The sequence below is a fragment of the Hemicordylus capensis genome, chromosome 7 (genome assembly GCF_027244095.1).
Source record: "Hemicordylus capensis ecotype Gifberg chromosome 7, rHemCap1.1.pri, whole genome shotgun sequence".
In the NCBI taxonomy this organism is placed as follows: domain Eukaryota; kingdom Metazoa; phylum Chordata; class Lepidosauria; order Squamata; family Cordylidae; genus Hemicordylus; species Hemicordylus capensis.
Window position 1 is genome coordinate 38,203,753 of NC_069663.1, and position 23,382 is coordinate 38,227,134.

General features: G+C 45.6%; 1 protein-coding gene and 1 non-coding gene across 3 annotated transcripts in view; one reads left to right on the forward strand and one right to left on the reverse strand.

Moving 5' to 3' along the window:
* The window catches only part of GRHL3 (grainyhead like transcription factor 3), a 133,994-nt gene that overhangs the window by 51,109 nt on the left and 59,503 nt on the right, over positions 1 to 23,382 (reverse strand). For both annotated transcript variants that reach the window (XM_053268008.1, XM_053268007.1), the window contains exons 2-3: positions 2,636 to 2,822; positions 122 to 183 (exon numbers count right to left, since the gene is read on the reverse strand). In XM_053268008.1, coding sequence (XP_053123983.1) covers positions 122 to 183; positions 2,636 to 2,788 — 215 coding nt within the window. In that variant the 5' untranslated portion in view covers positions 2,789 to 2,822. The remainder of the gene's footprint in view (positions 1 to 121; positions 184 to 2,635; positions 2,823 to 23,382) is intronic.
* Positions 6,452 to 6,521, forward strand: TRNAA-CGC (transfer RNA alanine (anticodon CGC)). Its single transcript has one exon. It is a non-coding gene; the product is annotated as a tRNA-Ala (tRNA).

Genomic DNA, 23,382 nt, shown 5'->3' on the forward strand with positions numbered 1-23,382 from the left:
CAGTTTTCCTCGCCTGGGAATGATAGTTGGACCTGTTCAGAGGTGCCTTCTCATTTGAAACCCTGGGGGATCGGATAAGTCTGCAGCAAAAATCCAGACCATAAACAAAACCCTCTCTTACCTCTTCCCGAGTTCATTGCGCCCTGTGGCTCCAGATGGAAGGATCCTCTTTTCTTTGGGAGTCTACCAAGGGGAAAAAAGAAGTATTGAGTACATAAGAAGGGGCCATAATTCTGAGTCTGCCCTCCATGGTCAATATGTTGATCTAGCAATGGAGAGGGAATGCTCCATGCCAGCAGAGGAACAATGCTTTGGTTTCCATCTTCCTTTCCAGTGTCAAGACTCACTGTTGCTTCTCCATACGGAGAACTCTCACTCCCAACTCTCAACACCCCCATGCCTGCATACGTGCGGAAATGTCTTTTCTAAATACGGAATACAATTGCTTTGACAACAGCACAATTCTGTTGATGAGGAGCTCTCTTTGCAGTGAGGTGGGTGGCAACTAGGGAGAGGGCCATTCTGCTGATGGCATCCCATATAAGGAACACCCTCCCCAGTGATGCTCGCCTGGCACCATCACTCAGTTCTTTTAGATGCCAGGGCGTTTTCCGGACAATGAGACTTGCAATGGGTAGAGCATTGCAAAGTGTGACGGAACAGCGCAACAGTTTAAAGCTGAGAGTCAAGTGTTATTCAGTGCTTCGTTCCCCAGATCACACGCTGCAATGGACTCGCAATGTGTCCGCTAAGTGCCCCTCCAAATTGCCCCTGTTGCCACATTGGTGTCGCTGCGTTGTCAGCATGACACTGTTCATATTTCCCATGCCTTGATTTGAATTTTAATGATGTAGATGCGCTGCAGGGAAGTAGCTGTATTTTTCCGTTGTAGGGAGCCTTGCCCCACATTTTATGCATTGTAGCAGTTTGCAGTATGGACAGTTCTTGATTGATTGATTGATTGATTGATTGTATGGACAGTTCTTTGCCCTCTCATTCTGCCCGTGCTTGCTTCCTCCGCCCTGTCGCCATTGGGAGAGAAACAGGCAGGGGAAAATCTCAGCTTCCCCCTCCTTTCCTCCCCACGGATCCCAAACCCCACACCTCCCTCCTCCTCTGCTTGCTTCCAATATAACTTGAGCTTGTCAGCACAGAAGGGGAGCAGAGAGCAGCCGAGCAGATTTCTGAATCCAACCCTTTCCCGTGCACTTTTTACTGAAGAGGAAGCCCATTGCACTGAATCATTTACTTCTGTGCAATCCCATGTGCTTACTATGAGACAAAGGGCAGGGAGAGAGAACAGTCACTGACTTCAAAGGAAGCCCATTGAACTGAACTGAGATTCATTTACTTCTGTGCAATCCCACTGCCCTCTGCCTCCTCCCTCCTATTCATTCATTCATCTGGAGGTGCACCAGTTCCTCTTTCTCCCCTTTCCTGGCTTGTCACAGGATTCCCTTTCGCTCCCCATTGCCCTCAGGATGGGAAGAGAAGGAGATGTCCATACAGCCAATGACATTATTCAGCTTTGCTCCGGACGATTCACAGTTACTGCACATTATATTTTTCTTTTAAAAGTAGCCCTTTGGTGCAGTGCTCCAAACGGCTTAACTTTCTGCTGGAAAGCTGCAGGGTTACCAAACACTGCAGAGTCGGTTGTGAGAACACAGATTTCCTGGAAGTTTTTCACAAGGGATTTTTAAAGCCCTTTAACCTGCATCTCCTCCAGAACGGAGGGGGTGTATTCACATATCAGCCAGATTTACCCCAAAGTCCCTGCAAGTTATCAGGGAGCCCTTCACACACAGTTCGGGTTTTTCACAGCACCGATTTATACCCGGGGTTAAAAAATCCATTATTTGCAGCTTCTTTTTTTAAAAACAACAACAACTTCGAGTTCGCAGTAAAGCCTCCCAGTAAACTCGCGGTCAAGCCTGCTGGGTGTAAAGGTCCCTGGGCAATCCTGGTGAAACCACCGAGGTCAAACTGCATTGCTGCTGCTACTACTACTGATAATAATAATAATATACCACTTCTCAACCAAAGTTTCCAAAGCTGTTTATGCAGAAAAATAAATAATGAATAAGCAAGTGAGCTGACTTATTATGAATAAGAAAGATGGCTTCCCTGTCCCCAAATGGCTCCCAAACTAAGAAGAAACATAAACACATTCAGGGCCAAGGCTGTTGCAGCTTCTGGGGGCCAATTGTGGGGTGTGGGCAAGCCAACCACAATGGTGTCTGCGCAGCATGCAGTGGTGCATGGAAATAAATAGCTGGGGCGGGGGAGGGGGCTGAAACCCCAGACTCAGAATAGTGTTAGGCTGGTAACCTGCTGGCACCCCTCTAAACACCAGCAACAGCCACTGGAGGGATGCTGTGCTGGATAGGGACACTTGCTCTCTTCCTACTAAACCAAAGAGAATCACCACTTTAGAAGGTGTCTCTTTGCCCAGGTAGCAGTTACCACACATTTGCACCCAGAGTTTGGGGAAGTTCCCTCGACCACTTGGCAGGTTGATATGCACAACCAACCGAACTTGGCCATGTGTAAAGGCTCCAGCTCAGTAAGGAACACCAAGGAAGATGGCAGAAGTTTGGTGGCCACAAGCCCTGAAGCCCACTGCGGTCCCTACCAGGTAATAGTCGTAGAGGAGGCTCAGGGCAGCGACGCCGTCTTCATCTCCGTTGACCCTCATCATGGCCTTTGTGGCGGCAGTCAGGGGGTTCTCCAGGTAGCTCTTCCAAGCCTCGTCTTCATTCATGCAGGAGTATTTCTGGCAGATCATCCCGTCATTCTTCAGAAAGCGCACAGACCTGAAACTGAGCCCAAACACAAAGAACAACATTGAGCACCAGCATATTTCCAGGGCACAGAGGAAGCTGCTTCATACCGAGTCAGGGCCTTGCTCCATCCAGCTTAGTATTGTCTGCACTGACTGGCAGCAGCTCTCCAAGGTTTCAGGCAGGAGTCTCTCCCAGCCTCATCTGGAGATGCTGCCAGGGACTGAACAAGCAGATGTGCCTCTGCTCCGCGATGGCCCCCATGCCCTCAGGGGAATAGCTTACAGCAGGCAGTGCTCACATGTGGTCGCCCATCCAAATGTGAACCAATGCAAACCCTGCTTAGCAAAGGGGGCCATTCATACTGGCTACCACAAGACCGGCTTTCCACCCAGACTCTTAACCAAGGGTGCAAAGAAAAAAAAAAGGTTTGTGAATGGAGGAGCCAGTTTGGGGTAAATGTTGAGCGAAGCCACTTCGAATCACACTCACAGCATTGAGGGAAACCGCCCCTCCCCTCTGCTCTCGGGTTTTGTTTTGAAACAAGTTCACATGACATGCCTCCGTGTTTTCCTTCTAGCCAATTGGGGGTGGGAAGCTTCCTACAGAGCGATATCTGCATTTCTCAAGAGAGTATCTCTCTTATCATGCTAATGATTCTACCTCAGTGCCTCTCCCTTTTTGCTCCAGCGATTTCAGAAAAAGTCACTTAAAACCAGCATTTTTAAAATCGGGAAATATGTCGAGATAAGCTAGAATTCACATCACAACGCCCGATTTGTGTGTGGAGTGGGTCCAAGGATCTCGACGGGACTTCGGGGTAAGTTTGGCTGGTGTGTGAACACACACACTCTCTTCCGGAGGAGATTCAAGGTAGAAGTCCAGTGTGTAAAGCCTCCTGGGGGCTGCCAGGTAGCACCAGCAAGCTCTCATGCTCAAGTTCATCAGTCAGTTGAAAAACACAGCCAGTCCTGGTGTGATGTCTTCTTAGCAGCTCAGCAAGTTCTTAGGAGGCACGGGCTGCCTCTCAGGGCCCTTTCGTTCTATAATTCTCTGATTAGACATGCATACGATAGTGGTGCTTTATGCATGCAAGCCCAGAGCAACCCCACCCCCTAAGGGGAAGATCTTACAAGGCTCACATGTAGTCTCCCATTCAAATGCAAACCAGAGTGGACCCTCTTAGCAAAGCGGAGAATTCATGCTTGCTGCTACAAGACCTCTCCTCCCATGTGCCCTGTGCCCTATGCCCTACCATTTCCCCATTGGGAAATGGGGAAGTCTACACTCCCAGCATCCAAGCTCTCCTCTCCAGCGACTGCAAGGACCACTCCCTGCTGGTTCCCAGCTCCTACTTGATGGCTCAGCTGTGACAGTTTCTATCTCTCATCCTTTCTGGCTTATTTGCATATATCTTACATTACGATGGCGATAGTCTAGAATGCACCTCATATTCTCATGATTCATCTTGAGATATGCAAACTCTTGGAAAAGCACCTCAGCAATATTATGAAATGTTAAGAAGCAAAACTCATAAGGACTGTGCGTGTCACCTAATCCACTGGGACGTGCTTCCCACTCATCTTTCGTTTGCAAAATATACCAGTGATTAATCGGCTCCTTGGACTTCTGTTTCAGCCCATTAAGTGGGGGGGATGCATCCATGGCAACTTGGAAACCCAAAATATATAAAATACCTGATACCACTAAACCAGGAGTTCTCAAACTTAGGTCCCCAGATAGTTTTGGACTACAACTTCCATCGTCTCTGGCCACAGTGGCCAAGGTCATTGTGGCTGAGTGTGAAGTCCAAAATCATTTGGGGACCCAAGTCTGAGAACCTTGGTAAACCATTCTCATCTCGGAAACTTTTTGAAGGTCATCCTAGCCATAGGAAACTGGTACAACCAAGTACTTCATTCATTCATTCGTTCATTCATTCGATTTTTATACCGCCCTTCCAAAATGGCTCAGTGCGGTTTACAATTAAGTTAGTGGGGATTTGCTTCTCTGATACATCTCCCTTCACTGATCTTTCTGCTTCAAACCGTAGCTTTCCCCCTTCTACCTGGAGAGTGTGGTACAATGAATAGAATGCTAGATTTGGGAAGATCCATATTGAAATCCCCACCAGAACACAGAACACAGGCTTTTTATCCAGGCCTTTACATGATCGTTTTATTGCTGCTTCTGCGTGGTTTTTTTAAGCTATGTATAGTTTCTGTATTTGTATATTGTATATTTTAATATCAGATTGTTTTTATATTTTTAGCTAAATTACTTTTAATTCATTTTTATTATGTGTTTTAACGTTTGTAAACCGCCTTGTGATTGTTTTTAATGAAAGGCGGTATATAAATCTAACAATAAATAAAAATAAATAAAAATAGAACACACTGGACAAGCTTCAGTCAGCCATGCTCTCTCAGCTTAGCCTGCCTCACAAGGTTGTTGTGATGCTTAAAGGGGGGTGGTGGGAACTCCTCGGAGTTTTTACTTTCAGTGGGATTGAAAAGACGACAGGCAACAGAATGAGTGTAGCGTTATATTGCCAGAGGGGACAGAGCTGTCTAGATCTGTGCCAAGCGCCCCGCTGGGAGTTGTGTAGTCTTAAAAGGCACCATGGCCTCAAGGGCAAGAGTTTCTCTCAGAGAAACTGGAGACAGACTCCACCATCCCGGGATCAAACAACAGCTGTTATTAATGGCTAATCCTAGTTTTGCATGATTGAAGGCTCCGTGAATAAGCCTGGTTTGATGAGGCTGGCCAGGAAGATTCACCCGGCAGCAGGGATGACTCCAAGGGGGCAGCAAGCAGCCCACAAAAACATCCCCTGCTTCCCATTCCGCTCTCCCATCCAGACTGGAAGTTTACAGCCAACTGTCAGATAAGACAGTCATAGTAGATGATGCTTATCAATGATTCGTACAGGTCTCCATTGCTTGAAGAAGCCTCATTCACTTATTCCTCCCCCAAAACTAGCAGCAGAACTTGCCTCTGTGGCCTGGGAAACAGGGGACTCCTCCAGCCTCCCAGGAGCCAGGCCAACACAAGCTCTAGAAGCGCAGCGGGGAAATGCTTGACTAACAAGCAGAAGGCTGCCAAGTTCGAATCCCTGCTGGTACTATATGGGGCAGCAGCGATCTAGGAAGGTGCAGAAAGGCATCATCTCATACTGCGTGGGAGGAGGCAATGGTCAACCCCTCCTGCATTCTACCAAAGACAACCAGAGGGCTCTGTGGGCGCCAGGCGTCGGAATCGACTCGCCGGCACACTTTACCTTTAGAGGCTTGCCAGCTAATTAACAAACCAGCCAGGGCCCTCCGCGCTCCATTCAAGCTTTTCTACATGAGTGTTCACTCCCTATTTGAACCTATGAAAGTTGGAGGGACTGAAGCAAAGATGTTATTTATTTATTTATTTATTTATTTATTTATTTATTATATTGCTCTACTGGCAATTTATACTAATACATGACATGGTTGTAGGCAGTCTACATTAATATCAACATGTTACTGACTCATGTCAAGGCCTAAGGCCCCTGGGCAGACGAGAAGAAATGGAAAAAAAGAGACTAATCAGGTAAGTTGCTTTAGTTTGCATGGCGCCTGTCATATGGGAGATCAGCGTTTGGTTTCTCAGTGGGGAAGCTTAATTTTTGAGGATAGGGCCCTAGCTCAGTGGTAGAGCATCTGCTTCGCATGCAGAAGGCCCCAGGTTCAACCCCTGGCAGCATCTCCAGGTAGGGCTGGGAGAGACTCCTGCCTGAAACCGTGGAGAGGCTGCTGCCAGTCAGAGTTGACAATCCTGAGCTAGACAGACCAACTGTCTGACAGTATAAGGCAGTTTCCTGTGAATCCCAGCCCTGCATAGTAAAATGGAACTCTAGGAAGAGTTGTATGCAACTGATATAGTTGGGGCATATTAGCTGGACTATGCCAGTACAGTATCAGAAAGTGCCAAAGAGCCTCGTGTCAAGTGCCTGTAGGCCAAAGAATCCTGATGGTTCAGGCAGCCAGACATTTCATCCCAGCACAGACCCCAGTTGCATCAAGGCTTCAAAGAGCAGCTGCATTCTTCATCTTCCCCTCTTTCGCAGTGCGCCTAATTATCAAGGGTCACTAAGCATTACCCGGGAAAGTCAGCCTGACCCGTTCCTCTGCAGAAATCCAGCAGGGGAAGTTTTTCATCGCCTGGAGACAAAAAATTAATCACCAATGTCTGCAGATCCAGATAAAAGCACCGGAATCAAGGTAATAAAATCAGTTGACATCCATAAGACCCACCATACTGTAAATGCAGATGGAGACTTCACCATGGCAACATCATCTCAGAATTTGGTCTTATGCCCTGACTGAGAAATCAAACATGTTCCTTTGTGTCTACCCAAGGACACCATTCTGGGATAACTTAGGCTGATGCAAAATAGCTACCCCCAGTAATGCAGTCACAAATTCAGAAGTGCAGGTACTCTCCGCGATAGGCCCAATAGCCACACCCACCCCAACAGCCATGCCCCATGGCCACGCCCATCTCAATGGCCACACCCCTCACTCAGATAGATGCAGTAATTTGGAGGGTTCTGATACAAGACATCCAGGATCATGAAGACTCTAGGGAATGTATTAGAACGACTGTCAGGGAATGCCCACTGGAATGCACTGGTTCCTTCCAAATGGCCATTGGCCATTCAGAAATTCCATGCATTCCTATGGCCATTTGGAAGGAACCAGTGCATTCCAGTGGGCATTCCTGGACATTCATTCTAGGATGCCGTGACAGTCGTCCACCTTGCACGCTGATGGTCCTAGGTACAATCCCTGGCAGCATCTCCTGGCAAGACTCCTGCCTGAAACCATAGAGAGCCGCTGCCAGGCAGTGTAGGCAACACTGAACTAGCTGGACCAAGGGTCTGACTCAGTATAAGGCAGCGTCCTATGTTCTTAACTCAGGGAGAACGAGAATAAATGACTGTAATAGCAAAGGTAAAGTGTGCAGTCAAGTCAATTTTGACTCCCTGGCGCCCACAGAACCCTGTGGTTTTTCTTTGGTAGAATACAGGAGGGGTTGACCATTGCCTCCTCCCGCGCAGTATGAGATGATGCCTTTCTGCATCTTCCTATATCGCTGCTGCCCGATATAGTAGCAGCGGGGACTCGAACTGGCAACCTTCTGCTTGTTAGTCAAGCATTTCCCCGCTGCGCCAGCAGCACATTATTTCCATGCAGAAAGCCAAAGGGCTTTGTGTCCCTTTTGAGACCCTGTAGCACTACACCACTGGCCACTCTCCTCTCCAAGGGAAGGAGGAAAAACCCAACCCTGACTCTCCAAGGACAAAAAAGTCCCATCCTTTGGTTTGCTCTTTTTATCTCCTCGCACGCCCAACCTGGCCCCCTCACCGGTCTCTCTCACTGGGAAACAGCACTAATGCTAGTTAGTTTCACCTTCTGCATAAAAACTCCAGTGGCTGCTTTTTTGTGTGTGTGAGGGGGGTGAGTTTCGTTGTCTTTAAATTTTCTCATGCAGCCCTCCCTTCCCCTTCAGTGCCGCCCTGACTGTCTCCAAGGAGCACACGTTAGGATGAGTCAGGTTTCACCTTCAACTCTGTTCAATCCTGTTCAGGCAAGAACCTTCACCCTGAGTGAATCCAAAATATTCACATGAAAAAGGAGCAGGGAGAGGGGAGAAGAGTCAGCAATGGGGCTGCTTACCCTAGGGGTGGGCTAACTTCGGTCTTGTGTGCTGTCGGCTTTTAAAAAATTATTATTAGGCTTTTCGTCTGGGCCATGGGTATGTTTGACAGCTACAAAGCCAGAAAGCCTACTCAGGATCTTAACAGTTAAGGCTTGCTTATGAACGTATAAAGCACTTTGCAGGATCAGGCCAAGTTTATATCCTTCAACACTTCACAGCTAAAAAAACATGTACACAGAATTTTGGAGTTGGAAGGACTCAATAGGTCTTCTAGACCAACCTGCTGTCCACCCTCTGGAAGCTGCTATCTACTGAGTCAGACCATTAGTGCATCTAGCTTAGTATTGTCTACACAGACTGGCAGTGGCTTCACCATGTTTACAGGTAGGAGTCTCTCTCAGCCCTATCATAGTTTGTTGGTTCAATAAAACAATCTTGTCCTATAAAAATCTTGTCCTATCTGGAGATGCCAGGGAGGGAACTTTGAACTTTCTGCATGCAGATGCTCTTCCCAGAGTGGCCCCATCTCCTAAGGGGATGTAAGATGAGTATCTTACAGTACTCATATTTGTATTTGTGTATGTAGATCTCCCATTCAAATGCAAACCAGGGCAGATCCTGCCTAGCAAAGGGGACAATTCATGCTTGCTACCATAAAACCAGCTCTCTTTTCTGTTTGAAAATTCCTAGAGAAGGAGAGTTGACCACTAGTTTGTTTATTGCACAAACAGCTTTCACAGTCAGAAGATTCACCCTAATGATTAGCCTAAATCTGCTTCCTTGTAATTTCAACCCATGGGCTCTAATTCTGTCCTCAGAAGCAAATGAGAACAGCCCTACTGGTATTTGAAGATAGTAGTTAGAGATGTGTATTAAATGAATTTTTAAATTTGTTTTGAATTCGAATCTGGTCCAAAAATTCTATTCAAATTAGAATCGATACGATCTTGTTTTGGCGCTTTTAAAAAGCGATCAGGGGTCCTGAATGGTTTTTAAAAGGTGTCAAATGGCTCTCGAATCAAAATTTGAAAATTGAATTCAAATTTGAATAGTATTGCCCTTTTAAGGGGTGGTTCCCATTTGGATCCAAATCACCCAGATTCTAGTCGAATCGATTCAGATTTGAATTGATTTGCATATCTCAAATGGCGGTCAAATCTCCCCTTGGTTTTCTCTTCTCCAGGCTACTGAACTCCTTTAACTGTACCTGGGAGGACTTCATTTCAAGACCTTTTGGTTGCCCTCCTCTGAACCCCTTCTAGTTTGTCAACGTCTCAAAAAGTGGAGTCCAGAACTGGACACAAATATGTGATATAGGCTTTTAACAGATATCTGCTCTCACACCAAGATTCACAGCCAAGTGTTCTCCCCCTTGCAATTGTTGCACACTGCCCTTAGAATTATAGGCTTGGAAGGGACCTGGGCGGTCTTTTAATCCAACCATCTTCTCCGCCTGCTAAATGCTGCATCCGTCAATTCTAAAGCAGCCTATCTTCCATTGTAAAAGCAGGGTGGGCATTTTTTCTCTTTGGGTTGAAGATGCATAAGGAAAGCATAACAGTCCTATTCTACAGTATTTGTCAACAGTTCGGAAAAAATGCTCAGAAGTTGTAGCATGAGTAATGACAGGCTGGGCACTGCATGCAACGTCCTCAGTGCGCATGTGCAGAACTCATGCTGCCCTCCACACGCATGCGCAATTGAGACTAGATGCACCCCTGGTTTGAGTGTATCAGTAGAAAAGCAGCTTAAAAATCAAAAGATTTGGTTTCCTTGCACGCTACGAAAGGGGCTGAAGCCCAAGGAATGGTAAATCTAGTGGCAAACAGAATTTCGAGAAGGCATTTCATACATGCAAAAAATAGGAACAAGACAGCAACAGTGATGTACCAGGGACAGAATTCTTTGCAGGAACTTGAGCAATCCGCAGACCAGCTGTGGCCAACCTGCGGCTCCCCAGCTGCTGTTGGACTACAACTCCCATCATTCCCAGCTACAAAAATGCAACTGTGGATGATGGGAGTTGTATTCCAGCAACACTGGGGAGCCCCAGGATGGCCACCCCTGCAGCAGGTGCTAGGTGGTCCATCAAAATCTGGCCCACCAGTGGGCTGTGGGCCACCTCCCCCCACCCAATCTGTCCGCCCCTATTTCTTGTGAAGTCTGTAGCCAGTCTAAAAGTTTGGAGGGTCTAAAAAGACAGGGGGAACAGACAGCTTGCAGTCTGGAGCACGTATACTTATTTGCAAACAATGCTTGGGTGGGGGGCCGAGAAAAATTTAGGAGGATGGACCTGCCCTAGTCCCCCCACACAGTTACAGGCCTGGTTTTGTAAACAGAATTCTATAGTTACAAGAGTAGCCACGTCCAAAAGAAGGAGTTTGATAAAATGACTTGCATGTTCCTGCCTACGATATGGTATAGTAATACGCCCTTGTGGCTTTAATTATACCTGATACGTCTGAGGATATGCACAAGATAAGATTTAAAGTTCTGATGGCAAACTATGTCGGAAACGGTAAACACCCCATAAAACTAGGTCAGGTGTCCTAATATTTAAGACCTCCTTCCGCACGGCCTGCCCCAAGACTATGCTGAGAAGTATGCTCATGTATACACTTTGAGATGCTTTGTGGGCTTTCCACAGAGGTGGAAAAATGGCCACGAACGATTCCTTCATTTTGCACTGACTGTATCATGGTTGCAACGGGCTTTCTTGCTTCTCTTTCTGCTCTGTAAAGCCAAGGACTTGTCCTGAAAGGAATTTGCCTTTAATCTGTGAGTCAGGCCAAGAAGTTTTGGCCTTTGCTATCATCTCAAGGGTTGAATGCTTGTCGTTATTTTTGGCAATATCTATCCCACTAGAGTCGGAAAATAGAGAAGAGCATTGTTGCACTTACAGCTCAGCCACCTAATGGTGCTCCAGGGAAGTAACTTGCCTAGGGAGCAAGAGGTTGCGGGTTCGAATCCCCGCTGGTATGGTTGGGAAACACCTATATCGGGCAGCAGCAATATAGCAAGATACTGCGCTGGAGATGGCAATGGTAAACCCCTCCTGTACTCTCCCAAAGAAAAGATGGCTCTGTGGTTGCAAGGGTGCTTTCCAGACTAGACCCTACAACAGGGTCAGCAGGGGCGTAACTACTATTAGGCAAGGGGAGGCGGCTGCCTGGGGCCCCCCACACCTCGAGGGGGCCCCCAGAGGCAAGTCATATGACTATATATTGTGAAGTGTGTCTGTTTGTATCAGCGAGGGGCCCATTTTAAAATTTTGTCTCTGGGCCCACTCCAGCCTTGTTACGCCCCTGGGGGTCAGGACGTATCTCGGAAGTGCGCTTCCACACTTCCTGTGTCGTGACAGTGCAGTCCCTATGCAGACCGCAGGGTGCCGTTCACATTTCCGATGCCTTGTTTTGAATTTCATCGCTGCGGTATAGAGCTAGGACATCGTATATCCGGTGTAAAAAAGTTGCTGGTTTTTTTCAGGTTGTTAGTTGCTATGAGATTGCTCCCCCTGCTGTTTATGTTTTGAATGCGACTTGCCCGAATGGAGGCATTTTGCTGCTGTTGAGCAGCTAGGCTGGAAAGTGCCCAGGACTGGACACTGACTCAACGGCACAACTTTACCTTTTCTTACAGCTTGCTCTGTGTTATCACCCCTCCTTAATCTCTACCCCCAAACAATGTGGGTAAAATTGCACTGATTTTTGCACAGAGCAAAGGGTTAGGGTAACAAGGAACAAAGCCTTGCACTCTCTTCATGGAGTAATATTTGGATGACAATCCTGCCCATTTTCATTTCCATTCCTCTCGATAAAATTTTATAGTAGGTTTTTTGTGTTTTCAAGTGTTTCAAACAACATTTCAAATTGGGCCACTGCAGGCTAAATTTGTCTTGGATCAGGAGGACAATGACAGTATGAAAACACATGGACAGCATGATGGCAACCACATCAGGGGATGTGGGAATTCCCGGGCTAAGCTGAGGAGACATCACCACCACGACCAAATCTCTTTAGGCCTACCAAACCTCCATCAGCATATAGCACTTTTGCTTTTTCTTTACTGAGTATATTCTGCTTGTATTGCTGTTTGATCTAAGATCGTAAATAAACAACTAACATATAGCACTGGTGAGCTAGCCTCCAATTGTGGCTACCACAAAATTGTATAGTATACAGATTAAAATAATGTGTGCTTGTTTCTGTGTGTTTAAAAGATGATTTCAAGAGCCTCAGAGTAGCTCACTAATTGTGAACCCCGTGCCCCACCATCTACAAAGGGATATTCAAGGCAATAATCAGATGCTCATTGTGATAGGGGATGATGGGAGCTGTAGTCCAACAGCATTTGGGGACCCATGTTTGAGAACCCTTAACGCAAGAGTTTACAGGGTTATAACTTTTTATGTAATGGATTTATATCCTGCTCTTCATGCAAAATTCATTTTTGTCCAAAAGAACAAAAACCCCAAAGATTTTCTAGAACACATGATCAAGACAGATAAAACATGCAATTTAAAAAGAAGAAGAAGAATGGCATAGTGTATTTACCTGAATAGACAATTCTGAACCCCCCCTTAAAAACAGAGGTTGTATACAGGTTATACCTGTATTTATCCAAAGGAAGAAGACCCTGAATTTAAGACAACCCCTCTCTGATTTCTGACAGCAAATAACTTGAAATAACGGAATCTTAGATTCAGCTAAATATGCTAAATGCGAGGCGGGCTCAATGGCACTTCCTCCCCACTCCCTGCAATTTAGCATCTAACCTCCCAAGTCTGAAACAGACAGAGGAGGAAGGGGCCCTCCTGATGTACCCAAATCCTGAGTAGCCCCCGTTAGTTCACCTCCCCTGGCTGGTACTTTTACACACAGCAGACTTTACTGTGCATTTACTGGAAGGCTTTCCTGAGAATTTGAAGTTTCCCAGGATATAAATCGGGCTTCACTCTAACGGGCCGTGAAAAACCCAAATTGTGTGTGAACTGCTCCCTGATAACTTGCAGGGACTTCGGGGTAAATCTGGCCCATATGTGGACGCACCCTCTTCATTCCGGAGGAGATGCGAGTTACAGGGCTATAAAAGCCCCGTGTGAAAAACTTCCTGCAGTCTTTGCATAGTAAGCTTGAGTCCTCTCTGTGTGCTCATGCTGGTTGGTAAAACAAATCTTCTTTATACAACCTTGTCTGCTTTTGTGTAGCTGTCAGATTAAAAGGGAGAACTGAAGTGGGGAGTGGGTGGGTGGGAAATCAAGAGGCTTTCTTCCCATTTGGATAGACCAGAGCTGCACTGTGGGAGTCAAGGGCAAAGCAATGCATGTGACACTGAGTAAAAAAGACAGGAGGTTCTCTTTAGTCCATGAGACAGGCCCACAAATCTTAGAGGGCTGCTGAACTTGTGTGGACCTGTGATGATATCATTTGTCAGATCCTGTAAAGGATCGAGGTTTATACAATTCTGAATGTTGTGGATATTTCTCCCCCTGCCATAAGACTAGAAATGGGGTCACCCTATGCATTTCCAGCCGTGATAGAGGAAGATGCTGAAAGGCATCACCTCATATTGCGTGGGAGAAGGCAATGGTCAACCCCTCCTTGTATTCTACCAAAAGACAACCACAGGGCTCTGTGGGCGCCAGGAGTCGAAATCCACTTGACAGCACACTTTACTTTTACTTTTATACATTTTATTGGCAGGAGGCACAGGGCAGATAAGAGGAAGCACTTCTTCACAGACACATCATTAACTTTTCAAATTCACTGCTGCAGGGCATGACGACAGCCGCCCGCTGAGATGGCTTTAATAAGGGATTACATAGATTCATAAAGGAGAGGCCTATCAATGATTATTAGTAATGAGCTGGGCAGCGGTATGGGGCAGCAGCAGCCTTTAGGATTTCTAAAAACAAAGGTAAACGTAAAGTGTGCCGTTGAGTCAGTGTCGACTCCTGGTGGCCACAGAGCCCTGTGGTTGTCTTTGGTAGAAAACAGGAAGGGTTTCCCATTGCCATCTCCGGTGCAGTATGAGGTGATGCCTTTCAGCATTTCTCTGTATCGCTGCTGCCCAATATAGAAACATACCAGTGAGGATTCGAACCGGCAAGCTCTGGCTTGCTAGTCAAGTCATTTCTTCGCTGTGCCAAAAGGGTATAATCTCCTTATTCACCACCCTGATCTCATCAGCCAGTACATATGACTTTGCCCTCTCACATTCAGTTAAAATTATATCCTGTACATTATAGAATATAATTTTAACTGAAGGGGGTGGGGGCAAAGTCCTGCTTTGCCTTGGGCACCAAAAGCCCTTGTGTCAGTAAAATGGTCAAGGGGCTAGACCGCAAGATACTTGAATTGGAAGATGCTTATCTCCTCCCTCCCCCGTCCCCTACTCCATACCAATTTCATGTCTGCAAACAGTCTCTTCGTCCTTAACGTCTTGCTAATATTCTTGCCCCTTCCTTCCTTCCAACTCTAGTGATAATATTACATTGTTTATGCTCAAGACGAAACCAAAACACATCTAACCCATGCATTTCAAACACACACACAATCACACAGCCTAATTTCTTTCCCAGGGCTGGTTTTTCCCTAAAATTACCATTACACACTGCACACCAGAAGCCTCTCCTCCATTGAAGAGGACTCCTGTGAATTCCAGCTTCTGGATTCAAGCCACATCTATAAAATAGAGCATCTACACAACAACAACAACATCCTATAATAATTTTTATTATATTTTATTTCTATATTTTATTATATTTTAAAAATATAATAAAGGCCTGGTTCACACAATTGTTCAAATATGGGTTACATTAGCACGATTACATGAACACATACCAAGGCAGGAATCTCCAGAATCACCTTGGCGTGGGTTCACACAATCACGCTAATGTTGGTAACCCACATCAAACCTGGATTTGAATGATTCTGTGAACCAGGCTACTGTCTCCATTTAGAAACTGTTGGAGTCTTGGAGACCATGTAAATGTGCAGAGGGGGAATAAAAGCAGATTCCAGGTGGTGATTCTGTGGTGATTCCAGCTTGGGGGTAAATAAGGATGTCAAGCACCAGCTGTATCATCTACTCAAGTCCATCCTCTCAAATATAATAGGGCTATACCTAATGGCGCAGCAGGGAAATGACTTGCTAGCAAGCCAGAGGTTGCCGGTTTGAATCCCCGCTGGTATGTTTCCCAGACTATGGGAAACACCTATATTGGGCAGCAGCAATATAGGAAGGTGCTGAAAGGGATCATCTCATAATGTGCGGGAGGAGGCAATGGTCAACCCCTCCTGTATTCTACCAAAGACAACCACAGGGCTCTGTGGGCGCCAGGAGTCGACACCGACTCAACAGGACAACTTTACCTTTATACTAGGCAAATCCCATATAGAAGGTTTTAGTGTGTGTGTGAGGGTGTGTGTCAGAGAGAGAGGAAGTAGTTATGAGATTATCAGGTGGGAAGCATATGAATGCATTGCCAGCCATTTCTGGGTCAACCTTAGAGTAGCCAGTCCTCAAAACATAACTTAAAGTGTCATGTTTTTAGTAGTCTTCCTCGGGATTGTCAAGTGAAGGAGATTCTGAGAAAATCTCAGGGCGAGGAGGCAGAACCAAGAGGGGAAACAGCTCTTCCGTCTGGCTGTTTTCTGCCATTCACTCTGCTTCTCACCATAGGCACATGTGATCCACCCTAGGTCCACCATAGACGCCACGAACACCTGGGCTCTCCCTGTGCTTGCATCAGGTGCCATTATGTTCCATCTCTAGCCTACGATTTAGTTCTCAGTCTCCATCTCCCGTATCTCAGGGTTGCCAGGTCTCCAGAAGTGCAGGGATCTCAAACTGCGGCCTTACAACTCCCATCATCCTCAGTCGCAATGGCCAGTAGCCAGGGATGATGGGAGCTGTAGTCCGTCAACATCTGGGGACCTGAGATTAAGGACCCCTGTGCTAGCAGCTGGCAGCATGGTATCCACCACCAGGCTAGTTTACTGTGTTTAGGCAGATTATCAGTTCTGCCCAATAGTTGGGCCATTTCTCCCACTTCCTATCACAATAACATCACTTCCTGCGATGACAATGGATATACCAAGAAGTCAACAGGGAGACTGGATTTTGCTGTCAGGAATGGGCAATGAAGTACAGCTTGAACCTCAGTGAAGATTTCACACAGACACACAGACACACACACACACCAGGAGGGGGCCCCATCTTTGGATGCCACCAGTTCGTCTGTAAGAAATTGGAGGATACACGGACGATAGAAACAAACCATATACGTAGAGAAATGTATATGCACCGTGTATAATTGTCACTCACACAAACACATCATATGAAATAGTTCTTATCAAAACATTATGTCAAAATTTATAACCAAACTACAATACAATGAATCTTTTCAAATCAATTAACATATGCAATTGACCAGATGTATAAATGCTTTGACACCGGTAATCAACTGAACCTCCTGTACTAAATTTACATACAATGATGAAACACACAGAATAAGAGAAAATATTAGTAGAGATAATTTCTCTTCCATAAGTCCCAATGGTGTTACTTGAAAGTCAAAACCAAATGCACCTAGGTGCAGAGGCACTAATGAATTGATAAATGTAAGTAGTAAGAAACAAATGAATTCTTTGAGCAAATATAGTATTTTGTTGAAGGCATTTCAATGCTAAAGTGATACATGTATTATTGTGATTTGGTTTACTGTAGATTTCTCCTGATGAAGTCCTGCCTGAGCAGGAGGAAACAGGTTAAAAGCTACCTAGGGCACCTGTAGAGCAAGAATTTGAGTAAGAATCTACAAGAGTCAAGACCAACAAGGACTTTAAGGGAATTACAAGGATTGTTTCTCATATTTTATTCCCTCATTATCTAGCATTTACATACATAAAGGAACTTTTTGATACTATATTTGACTTTCAAGTAACACCATTTGGGACTTATGGAAGAGAAATTATCTCTACTAATATTTTCTCTTATTCTGTGTGTTTCATCATTGTATGTAAATTTAGTACAGGAGGTTCAATTGATTACCGGTGTCAAAACATTTATACATCTGGTCAATTGCATATGTTAATTGATTTGAAAAGATTCATTGTATTGTAATTTGGTTATAAATTCTGACATAATGTTTTGATGAGAACTATTTTATATATGATGTGTTTGTGTGAGTGACAATTATACACGGTGCATAACTAGTCCGTCTGGTGGCGACTTGGATCGGACCTTCTCAGTTGTCGCCCGTAGGTTATGGAATGCACTCCCTGTGGACAGAAGGGAATTATCTTCCTTGGAGGCCTTCAAGAGAGCCTCAAAGACCCATCTTCTTAGCCTGGCTTTTAATGAGATCTAATTTCAATTTCAATTTTAATCTGGTTTAAATGTGTGTTTTTTTACATTTTATTGTTTTATTGTGTGTGTTTTATTTTAATGTTAACTGCCCTAAGCCACTTTAGGAAGAGCGGTATATAAATTGAACACACACACACACTCCCAAGGGCTTGGGAGGTCACCACAGTGAAGCTAGGATGTCACAAGAGAGAGTCCCCTCTATGCACAAGAGAGTGTGTAGGGACTGAAGAGCTATGTTGTAATGGGAGAAGGGTGTGGAGCACCAACATATAGGCAGGGACAGGAATTCTACCAGGTGTGCGATGAGATGTGGGCCAATTGGTTGTATATTTCACAATTGTGGCAAGTTTAATTGTGCCAACTCCCCACTTTGGACACCACAATTTCCTGTGGTTAGAATAAGAGAAACGTCCATTTAAAAAACACCAACAAGAGTATATACCTGTTCTTTACCAACAGGTAAAGAGCAGAAGAGAGAAATGACAAAATTATTTTTTTAAGATCAGAATTGAATGGAAAACCAGACAAATTTGTACAACGATGGATGCAGTTTATTACTCTTTGGAGTTCCAGATTTAATTATCTACTCCCTTACTCTTTGGCGAGTTTTTTGGGCGGCAGGGGGGTATTTTTGTGTATGATTGTACTGTATTTTTGTATTAATTTTTTTAAAAAAGAAAGGAGAATTTGTGCCAAGGCACCTTCTCTCACTGCAGTTCTGCACCTGTGAGAAAAGTATCAGCTCCCTCCTGCCCTGCTCTTAAAGGCAGAGGAGTCCTATCTCTCTTTGAATCCATGCAGCCTGGTTCCCCAGATGCTTTTGGGCTACAAGTCCCCATCATCCCTGCCCATGCTGTCCTTCCATTGTGGCTTGGGGACACTGTGGCCAAGGATGGTGGGAATTTTAGTCCAACAGCATCTGGGGGCCTGAGTTTAAGAATCCCTGCAAGAACCCCACGGCATCAAATCAAGCTTGTCATCTTAATATGGAGCTCCTCTGGCTATTAATGCAAAAGGAAACATTGGCCTTGTCCACACAGTCTTGAAAAATCTAGGGATAATGTGGGTTACTGACATTAGCGTGAAACCCCACCAAGATGGTTGATGGTCTGAGATGAATCTGAGATTCCTGCCTTGACATGGGTTCACACAACCACACTAATGTCAGTGACCCACATTGAATTTAGATTTGAACAATTGTGTGAACCTATACTCCTTCATCAGCCCAATACCGACCCCCAGGTTCAAAATGAACTTTCAATCTGAATCAAAATACAACAAATTATTCAACAGCACCTTTTGTAAGGGTAGATATGGGAACTTTGGTTGTGCATGTCCACTGAGAGTCAGAGTAAAGTGCAAACTCCCTTTTATCATAGGTCTCACTAGCCCAATTCAGGCATTAGATTGTATGAGTGTACAGATGTCTGTACACTCATACATGTGTTTGTATGAATGACTGCACTCGTCTAAATTTTAAAAGTGAAACTTGATACAGGCCCTTCAAATGCATCGGACAGATATGAAGTGCACTTCTGTACCTGTGTTCAGCATAACATGTGAATGTCTGTATTTGTACACTTGTACGAGTATTGTACACTGTACACTCATCGTGTGAGTTGTGAACATAATGTGTGAGTGGGCCTACTGTCTTAGAGCAATTCTACACATTATGAAGTGGTGCCACTTTTGGCTATATTGACGATTCTATTTTTTAATGCTTTCGCCACTTTAAACATTCCCCATAAGGTTGGTTTTTTTACAGCTTTTCTCCTGAATGTGCTTAGGTGACCACATGCAAGAAGCATTCAAAGTATGACCCCACTGCCTACAGTCTGATTCTGCCATTTATTTATTTATTTATTTAACATATTTTTATACCGGCCATGTGCAGTTTGGCAGAATCCTATGATTTCACTCTGCATAATGTGTGAATGAAGCCACCTAATGGCGCAGTGGGGAAGCAACCTGCCTTGAGAGCAGGAGGCTGTTGGTTCGAATCCCTGCTGGTATGTTTCCCAGACTATGAGAAACGCCTGTATCGGGCAGCAGCGATATAGGAAGGTGCTGAAAGGCATCATCTCATATTGCGAGGAGGTAATGGTAAACCCCTCCTGTATTCTACCAAAGAAAAACCACAGGGCTCTGTGGGCACCAGGAGTTGACACCGACTTGATGGTACAACCTTTACCTTTAATGTGTGAATGATGGCTCTATGCATATTCAGCAGCAAGTTCCCCTGTATTTGGTGGGACTCACTATCAAGTAAGTGTGCATATGAGAGCAGCTCCAGTTTTACCAATCTCAAAGCCAAACCAAGAACAGAGCTGCATCGGGTTTACACCTGTGAGGTTACTGCCTGCACCTGCTTTGCATCTGTGAGGTTACTGGCACAGGATGCAACAGCAAGAAAAACTAGACTGTGTTACATGAAGAGTTATTAAATACCAACCGTCTCATTGCCTTTGTGGTTGCTTTGTCCTATATCCGGAGTTTCCAAACATCTGGAACCCAACATCTGGAACCCAAGCTTGAGAACTCCTGGCATAACTAATCTTCATTAAGTTATCCTGAGGATGCATCCTTGCTAAAGAATCTAAGAAATGCCTTCCAGACCAAGAGGACCTTAGAGGCAAGAATGCTGGTTTAAGACTGGGAGGACCCAGGTTCTAATTTCCCTGCAGCTATGAAGAGCACGGACTTGTCACTCTCTCTCAGTCCCACCTACCTCACAGGATTGTTGTGAGGATAAAATGAAAGGGAGATGGACCACCATGAGCTCCTAGGGGAAAGGTGGGGTTAAAATAGGGATTCTCTGCAACTATGGACCCCCGCCACCAGTTCCTCAAGCATTACCCATGGACCCTTCTCAATCCCATTTATATAGTAAACATACTATAGGGCTCTAGGAAGAAAGTCAAGAAATAGTTATTTTCAAAAATCTTATACTGACTCACTGGGGAAGGAAACTAAATTCAGTGCGGCAAGGATGTCCCATGGACCCCAGTCTAAAAACTCATCAATCAATCAATCATCCAGCATTCTTTGCAAGAATTCTAGGGACAAGCAGGTGCCAGGCAGACCACAGGAAATTGGCCAGTGGTCCAAGGTGGTCTGTTCCACTAGCTCGCTCCACTAGCCCAGCTCCGGATTCAAACTGCCCTCAATATAACACTACATAACAACTGGTTCACTGAATGAGAAAACAGAGATTGTACCCACTGTAGGCGGCGGGTGGGCAGGCTGGGTGTCTTCCTAAATAGGTTTGTGTGAAGTTTTGTTTTTAAAAGCTAAACTGGAAGGGGGGGAAAGGTGTGTTTGTTGGGAGAGAAGAAGAACAGCTTGGCTGGGTCCCTTTCTGTCAACCTGCACAGGTTGTGCGCCTTAATAAAGGGGTTTAACCTTTTCATTCACCAAAAGCATAACTCAACATTTTAACAGCACGCCTTGTTGCATGACAAAAATTTGCTCCTGGCAATCATGGTTTCGACCACAAAACCACAGCGGGGAGCAGCTCTTGGTTAACCCTTTCAGGGCTGCCTGGTGTCCTGACGCATGGCTGGCTCATCTGCAAGCCCCTACATGTCAAAAAGAAGAAGAAGAAGAAGAAGAAGAAGTTTGGTCTGCCTTTTGACTTGCGTGTAAATGTGGCTGCTCTCCACCTAGTTTTTGTTTCTGATGAGCAGAATGCAGTTGACAGATCTTAAAAGTACATAGGAAGCTGCCGTATACTGAGTCAGACCATGGGTCCAACTAGGAAGAGATCGGGTCTTGTGGCAACAAGCATGACGTGTCCCCCTTGCTAAGCAGGGTCTGCCCAGGTTTGCATTTGAATGGGAGACTCCATGTGTGAGCACTGCAAGATATTCCCCTTGAGGGATGGGGCTGCTCTGGGAAGAGCACCTGTGTGTCTGCATGCAGAAGCTCCCAAGCTCCCACCTTGGCATCTCTAGATAGGGCTGAGAGAGACTCCTGCCTGTAAGATGCTGCCAGCCTGGGTAGACAGTACTGAGCTACAGGGATCAATGGTCTGACTCAGTATGAGACAGCTTCCTATCTCCCTAGCTCATTGTCTACAGGGCTGCTCAACCTTGGCCCTCCTGCAGATGTTGGCCTATAATCCCTAGCTGTTGGCCACTGTGGCTGGGGGTTATGGGAGTTGTAGTTCAAAAACAGCTGGGGTGGGTGGGCTACGTTGAGCAGGCCTGGTCAACACTGACTGGCAGTGGCTCTTCAAGGTTTCAGGGACAATTTCCCTCCAGCCCTACCTGGAGAATCTGTCCTGTGCATTGATTCTATGGCAAAGCACTGCATTTGGGGGCTGGTCTAAAAAGGTCCAGAACAGACTGTACCACTTCAGACTGTAGGGGGGGAGGGAGGGAAGTCACATTTCTAGATCTTCTTCTCCTGCAAAAAGAATTCCCTGCAAGCAGAACACTGCAGCAGGAAGCAGGCTGGGCTACACTCTTTCCCCTTTACGTGCTCTCTTTTTACATGCAGGGATTTTTGTTTGCTGGCGTATGGGTAGGATGCACCCCCACACACCTGCATCCTCAAATGGTATAGCCCAGGGATTCTCAGCACCGGGTCCCCAGATGTTATAGGACATTGAAGTAGTTGAAGTAGTTGAAGTCCAATAACATCTGGGGACCCAACATTGAGAATCCCTGGATAGCCCATTCTCTCATCTTATTCTGCAGTATGTGTCAATTACAGCCCAGAATTCTGTCTGTGGTGGCTTATTTACATGTGCCGTTACATGTGCCGTCACATGGATACTGCCGTCATCAAGTGATGACCATGCCTGTGTGAACCTTGCCTCCGAGGAGATGGTCAATGCATTTACAAACCCCAGTTTCCACTCCCCACCTCCAGTTGTCAGGCTCCAAGCCTGGATGCTTAATAGCAACAACAACAACAACAAAAAAGCGCCCCACACAACTTTACTCTATCAGCTCACAGTCCGTTGAAATCCGGCTACCAGTTATTTACTCCAGCTCAACATGAATCTTTGGGTTTATTGCAAAACCTGGGATGGATTTGTTTGTGATGATTACTCCTCCGGGCACTCTTCCAACTGTATAGGATCATGATGAAACTGATATTTCACAAACGTAACTCCACCCACCCACGGGTGTAGGCTAGGCTCGCTCCACTAGCATTAATGCAAAATGCCTTAATGTTGGGTTCTCCAACTTGGTTCCCCAGATGATGTTGGACTACAGATCCCGTTATCCCCTGTCCCAATGACAAGGGATGGTGGTATTCATGGTCTAACACCAGTTGGGGAACCCCTGGCCTAAATTCTTCTTCAGGTGGGCTCCTTCTGGGGGCTAATGTTGGATCAGGCCAATTTTTTCTTCTGATGCTAGGAGATACTTCAAGCTATAGTCCACATTCCCACGTAATGCGGAACCGATGACACTCCCTACTCCCCCCGTCTGAATTCGGACATGACTGCAGAGAGAAGGGCTTCATGGGCTTCCTTCTTGAGTGAAGCACAGCTCTGGCAGCCAAGCACAACTGGAGCAAG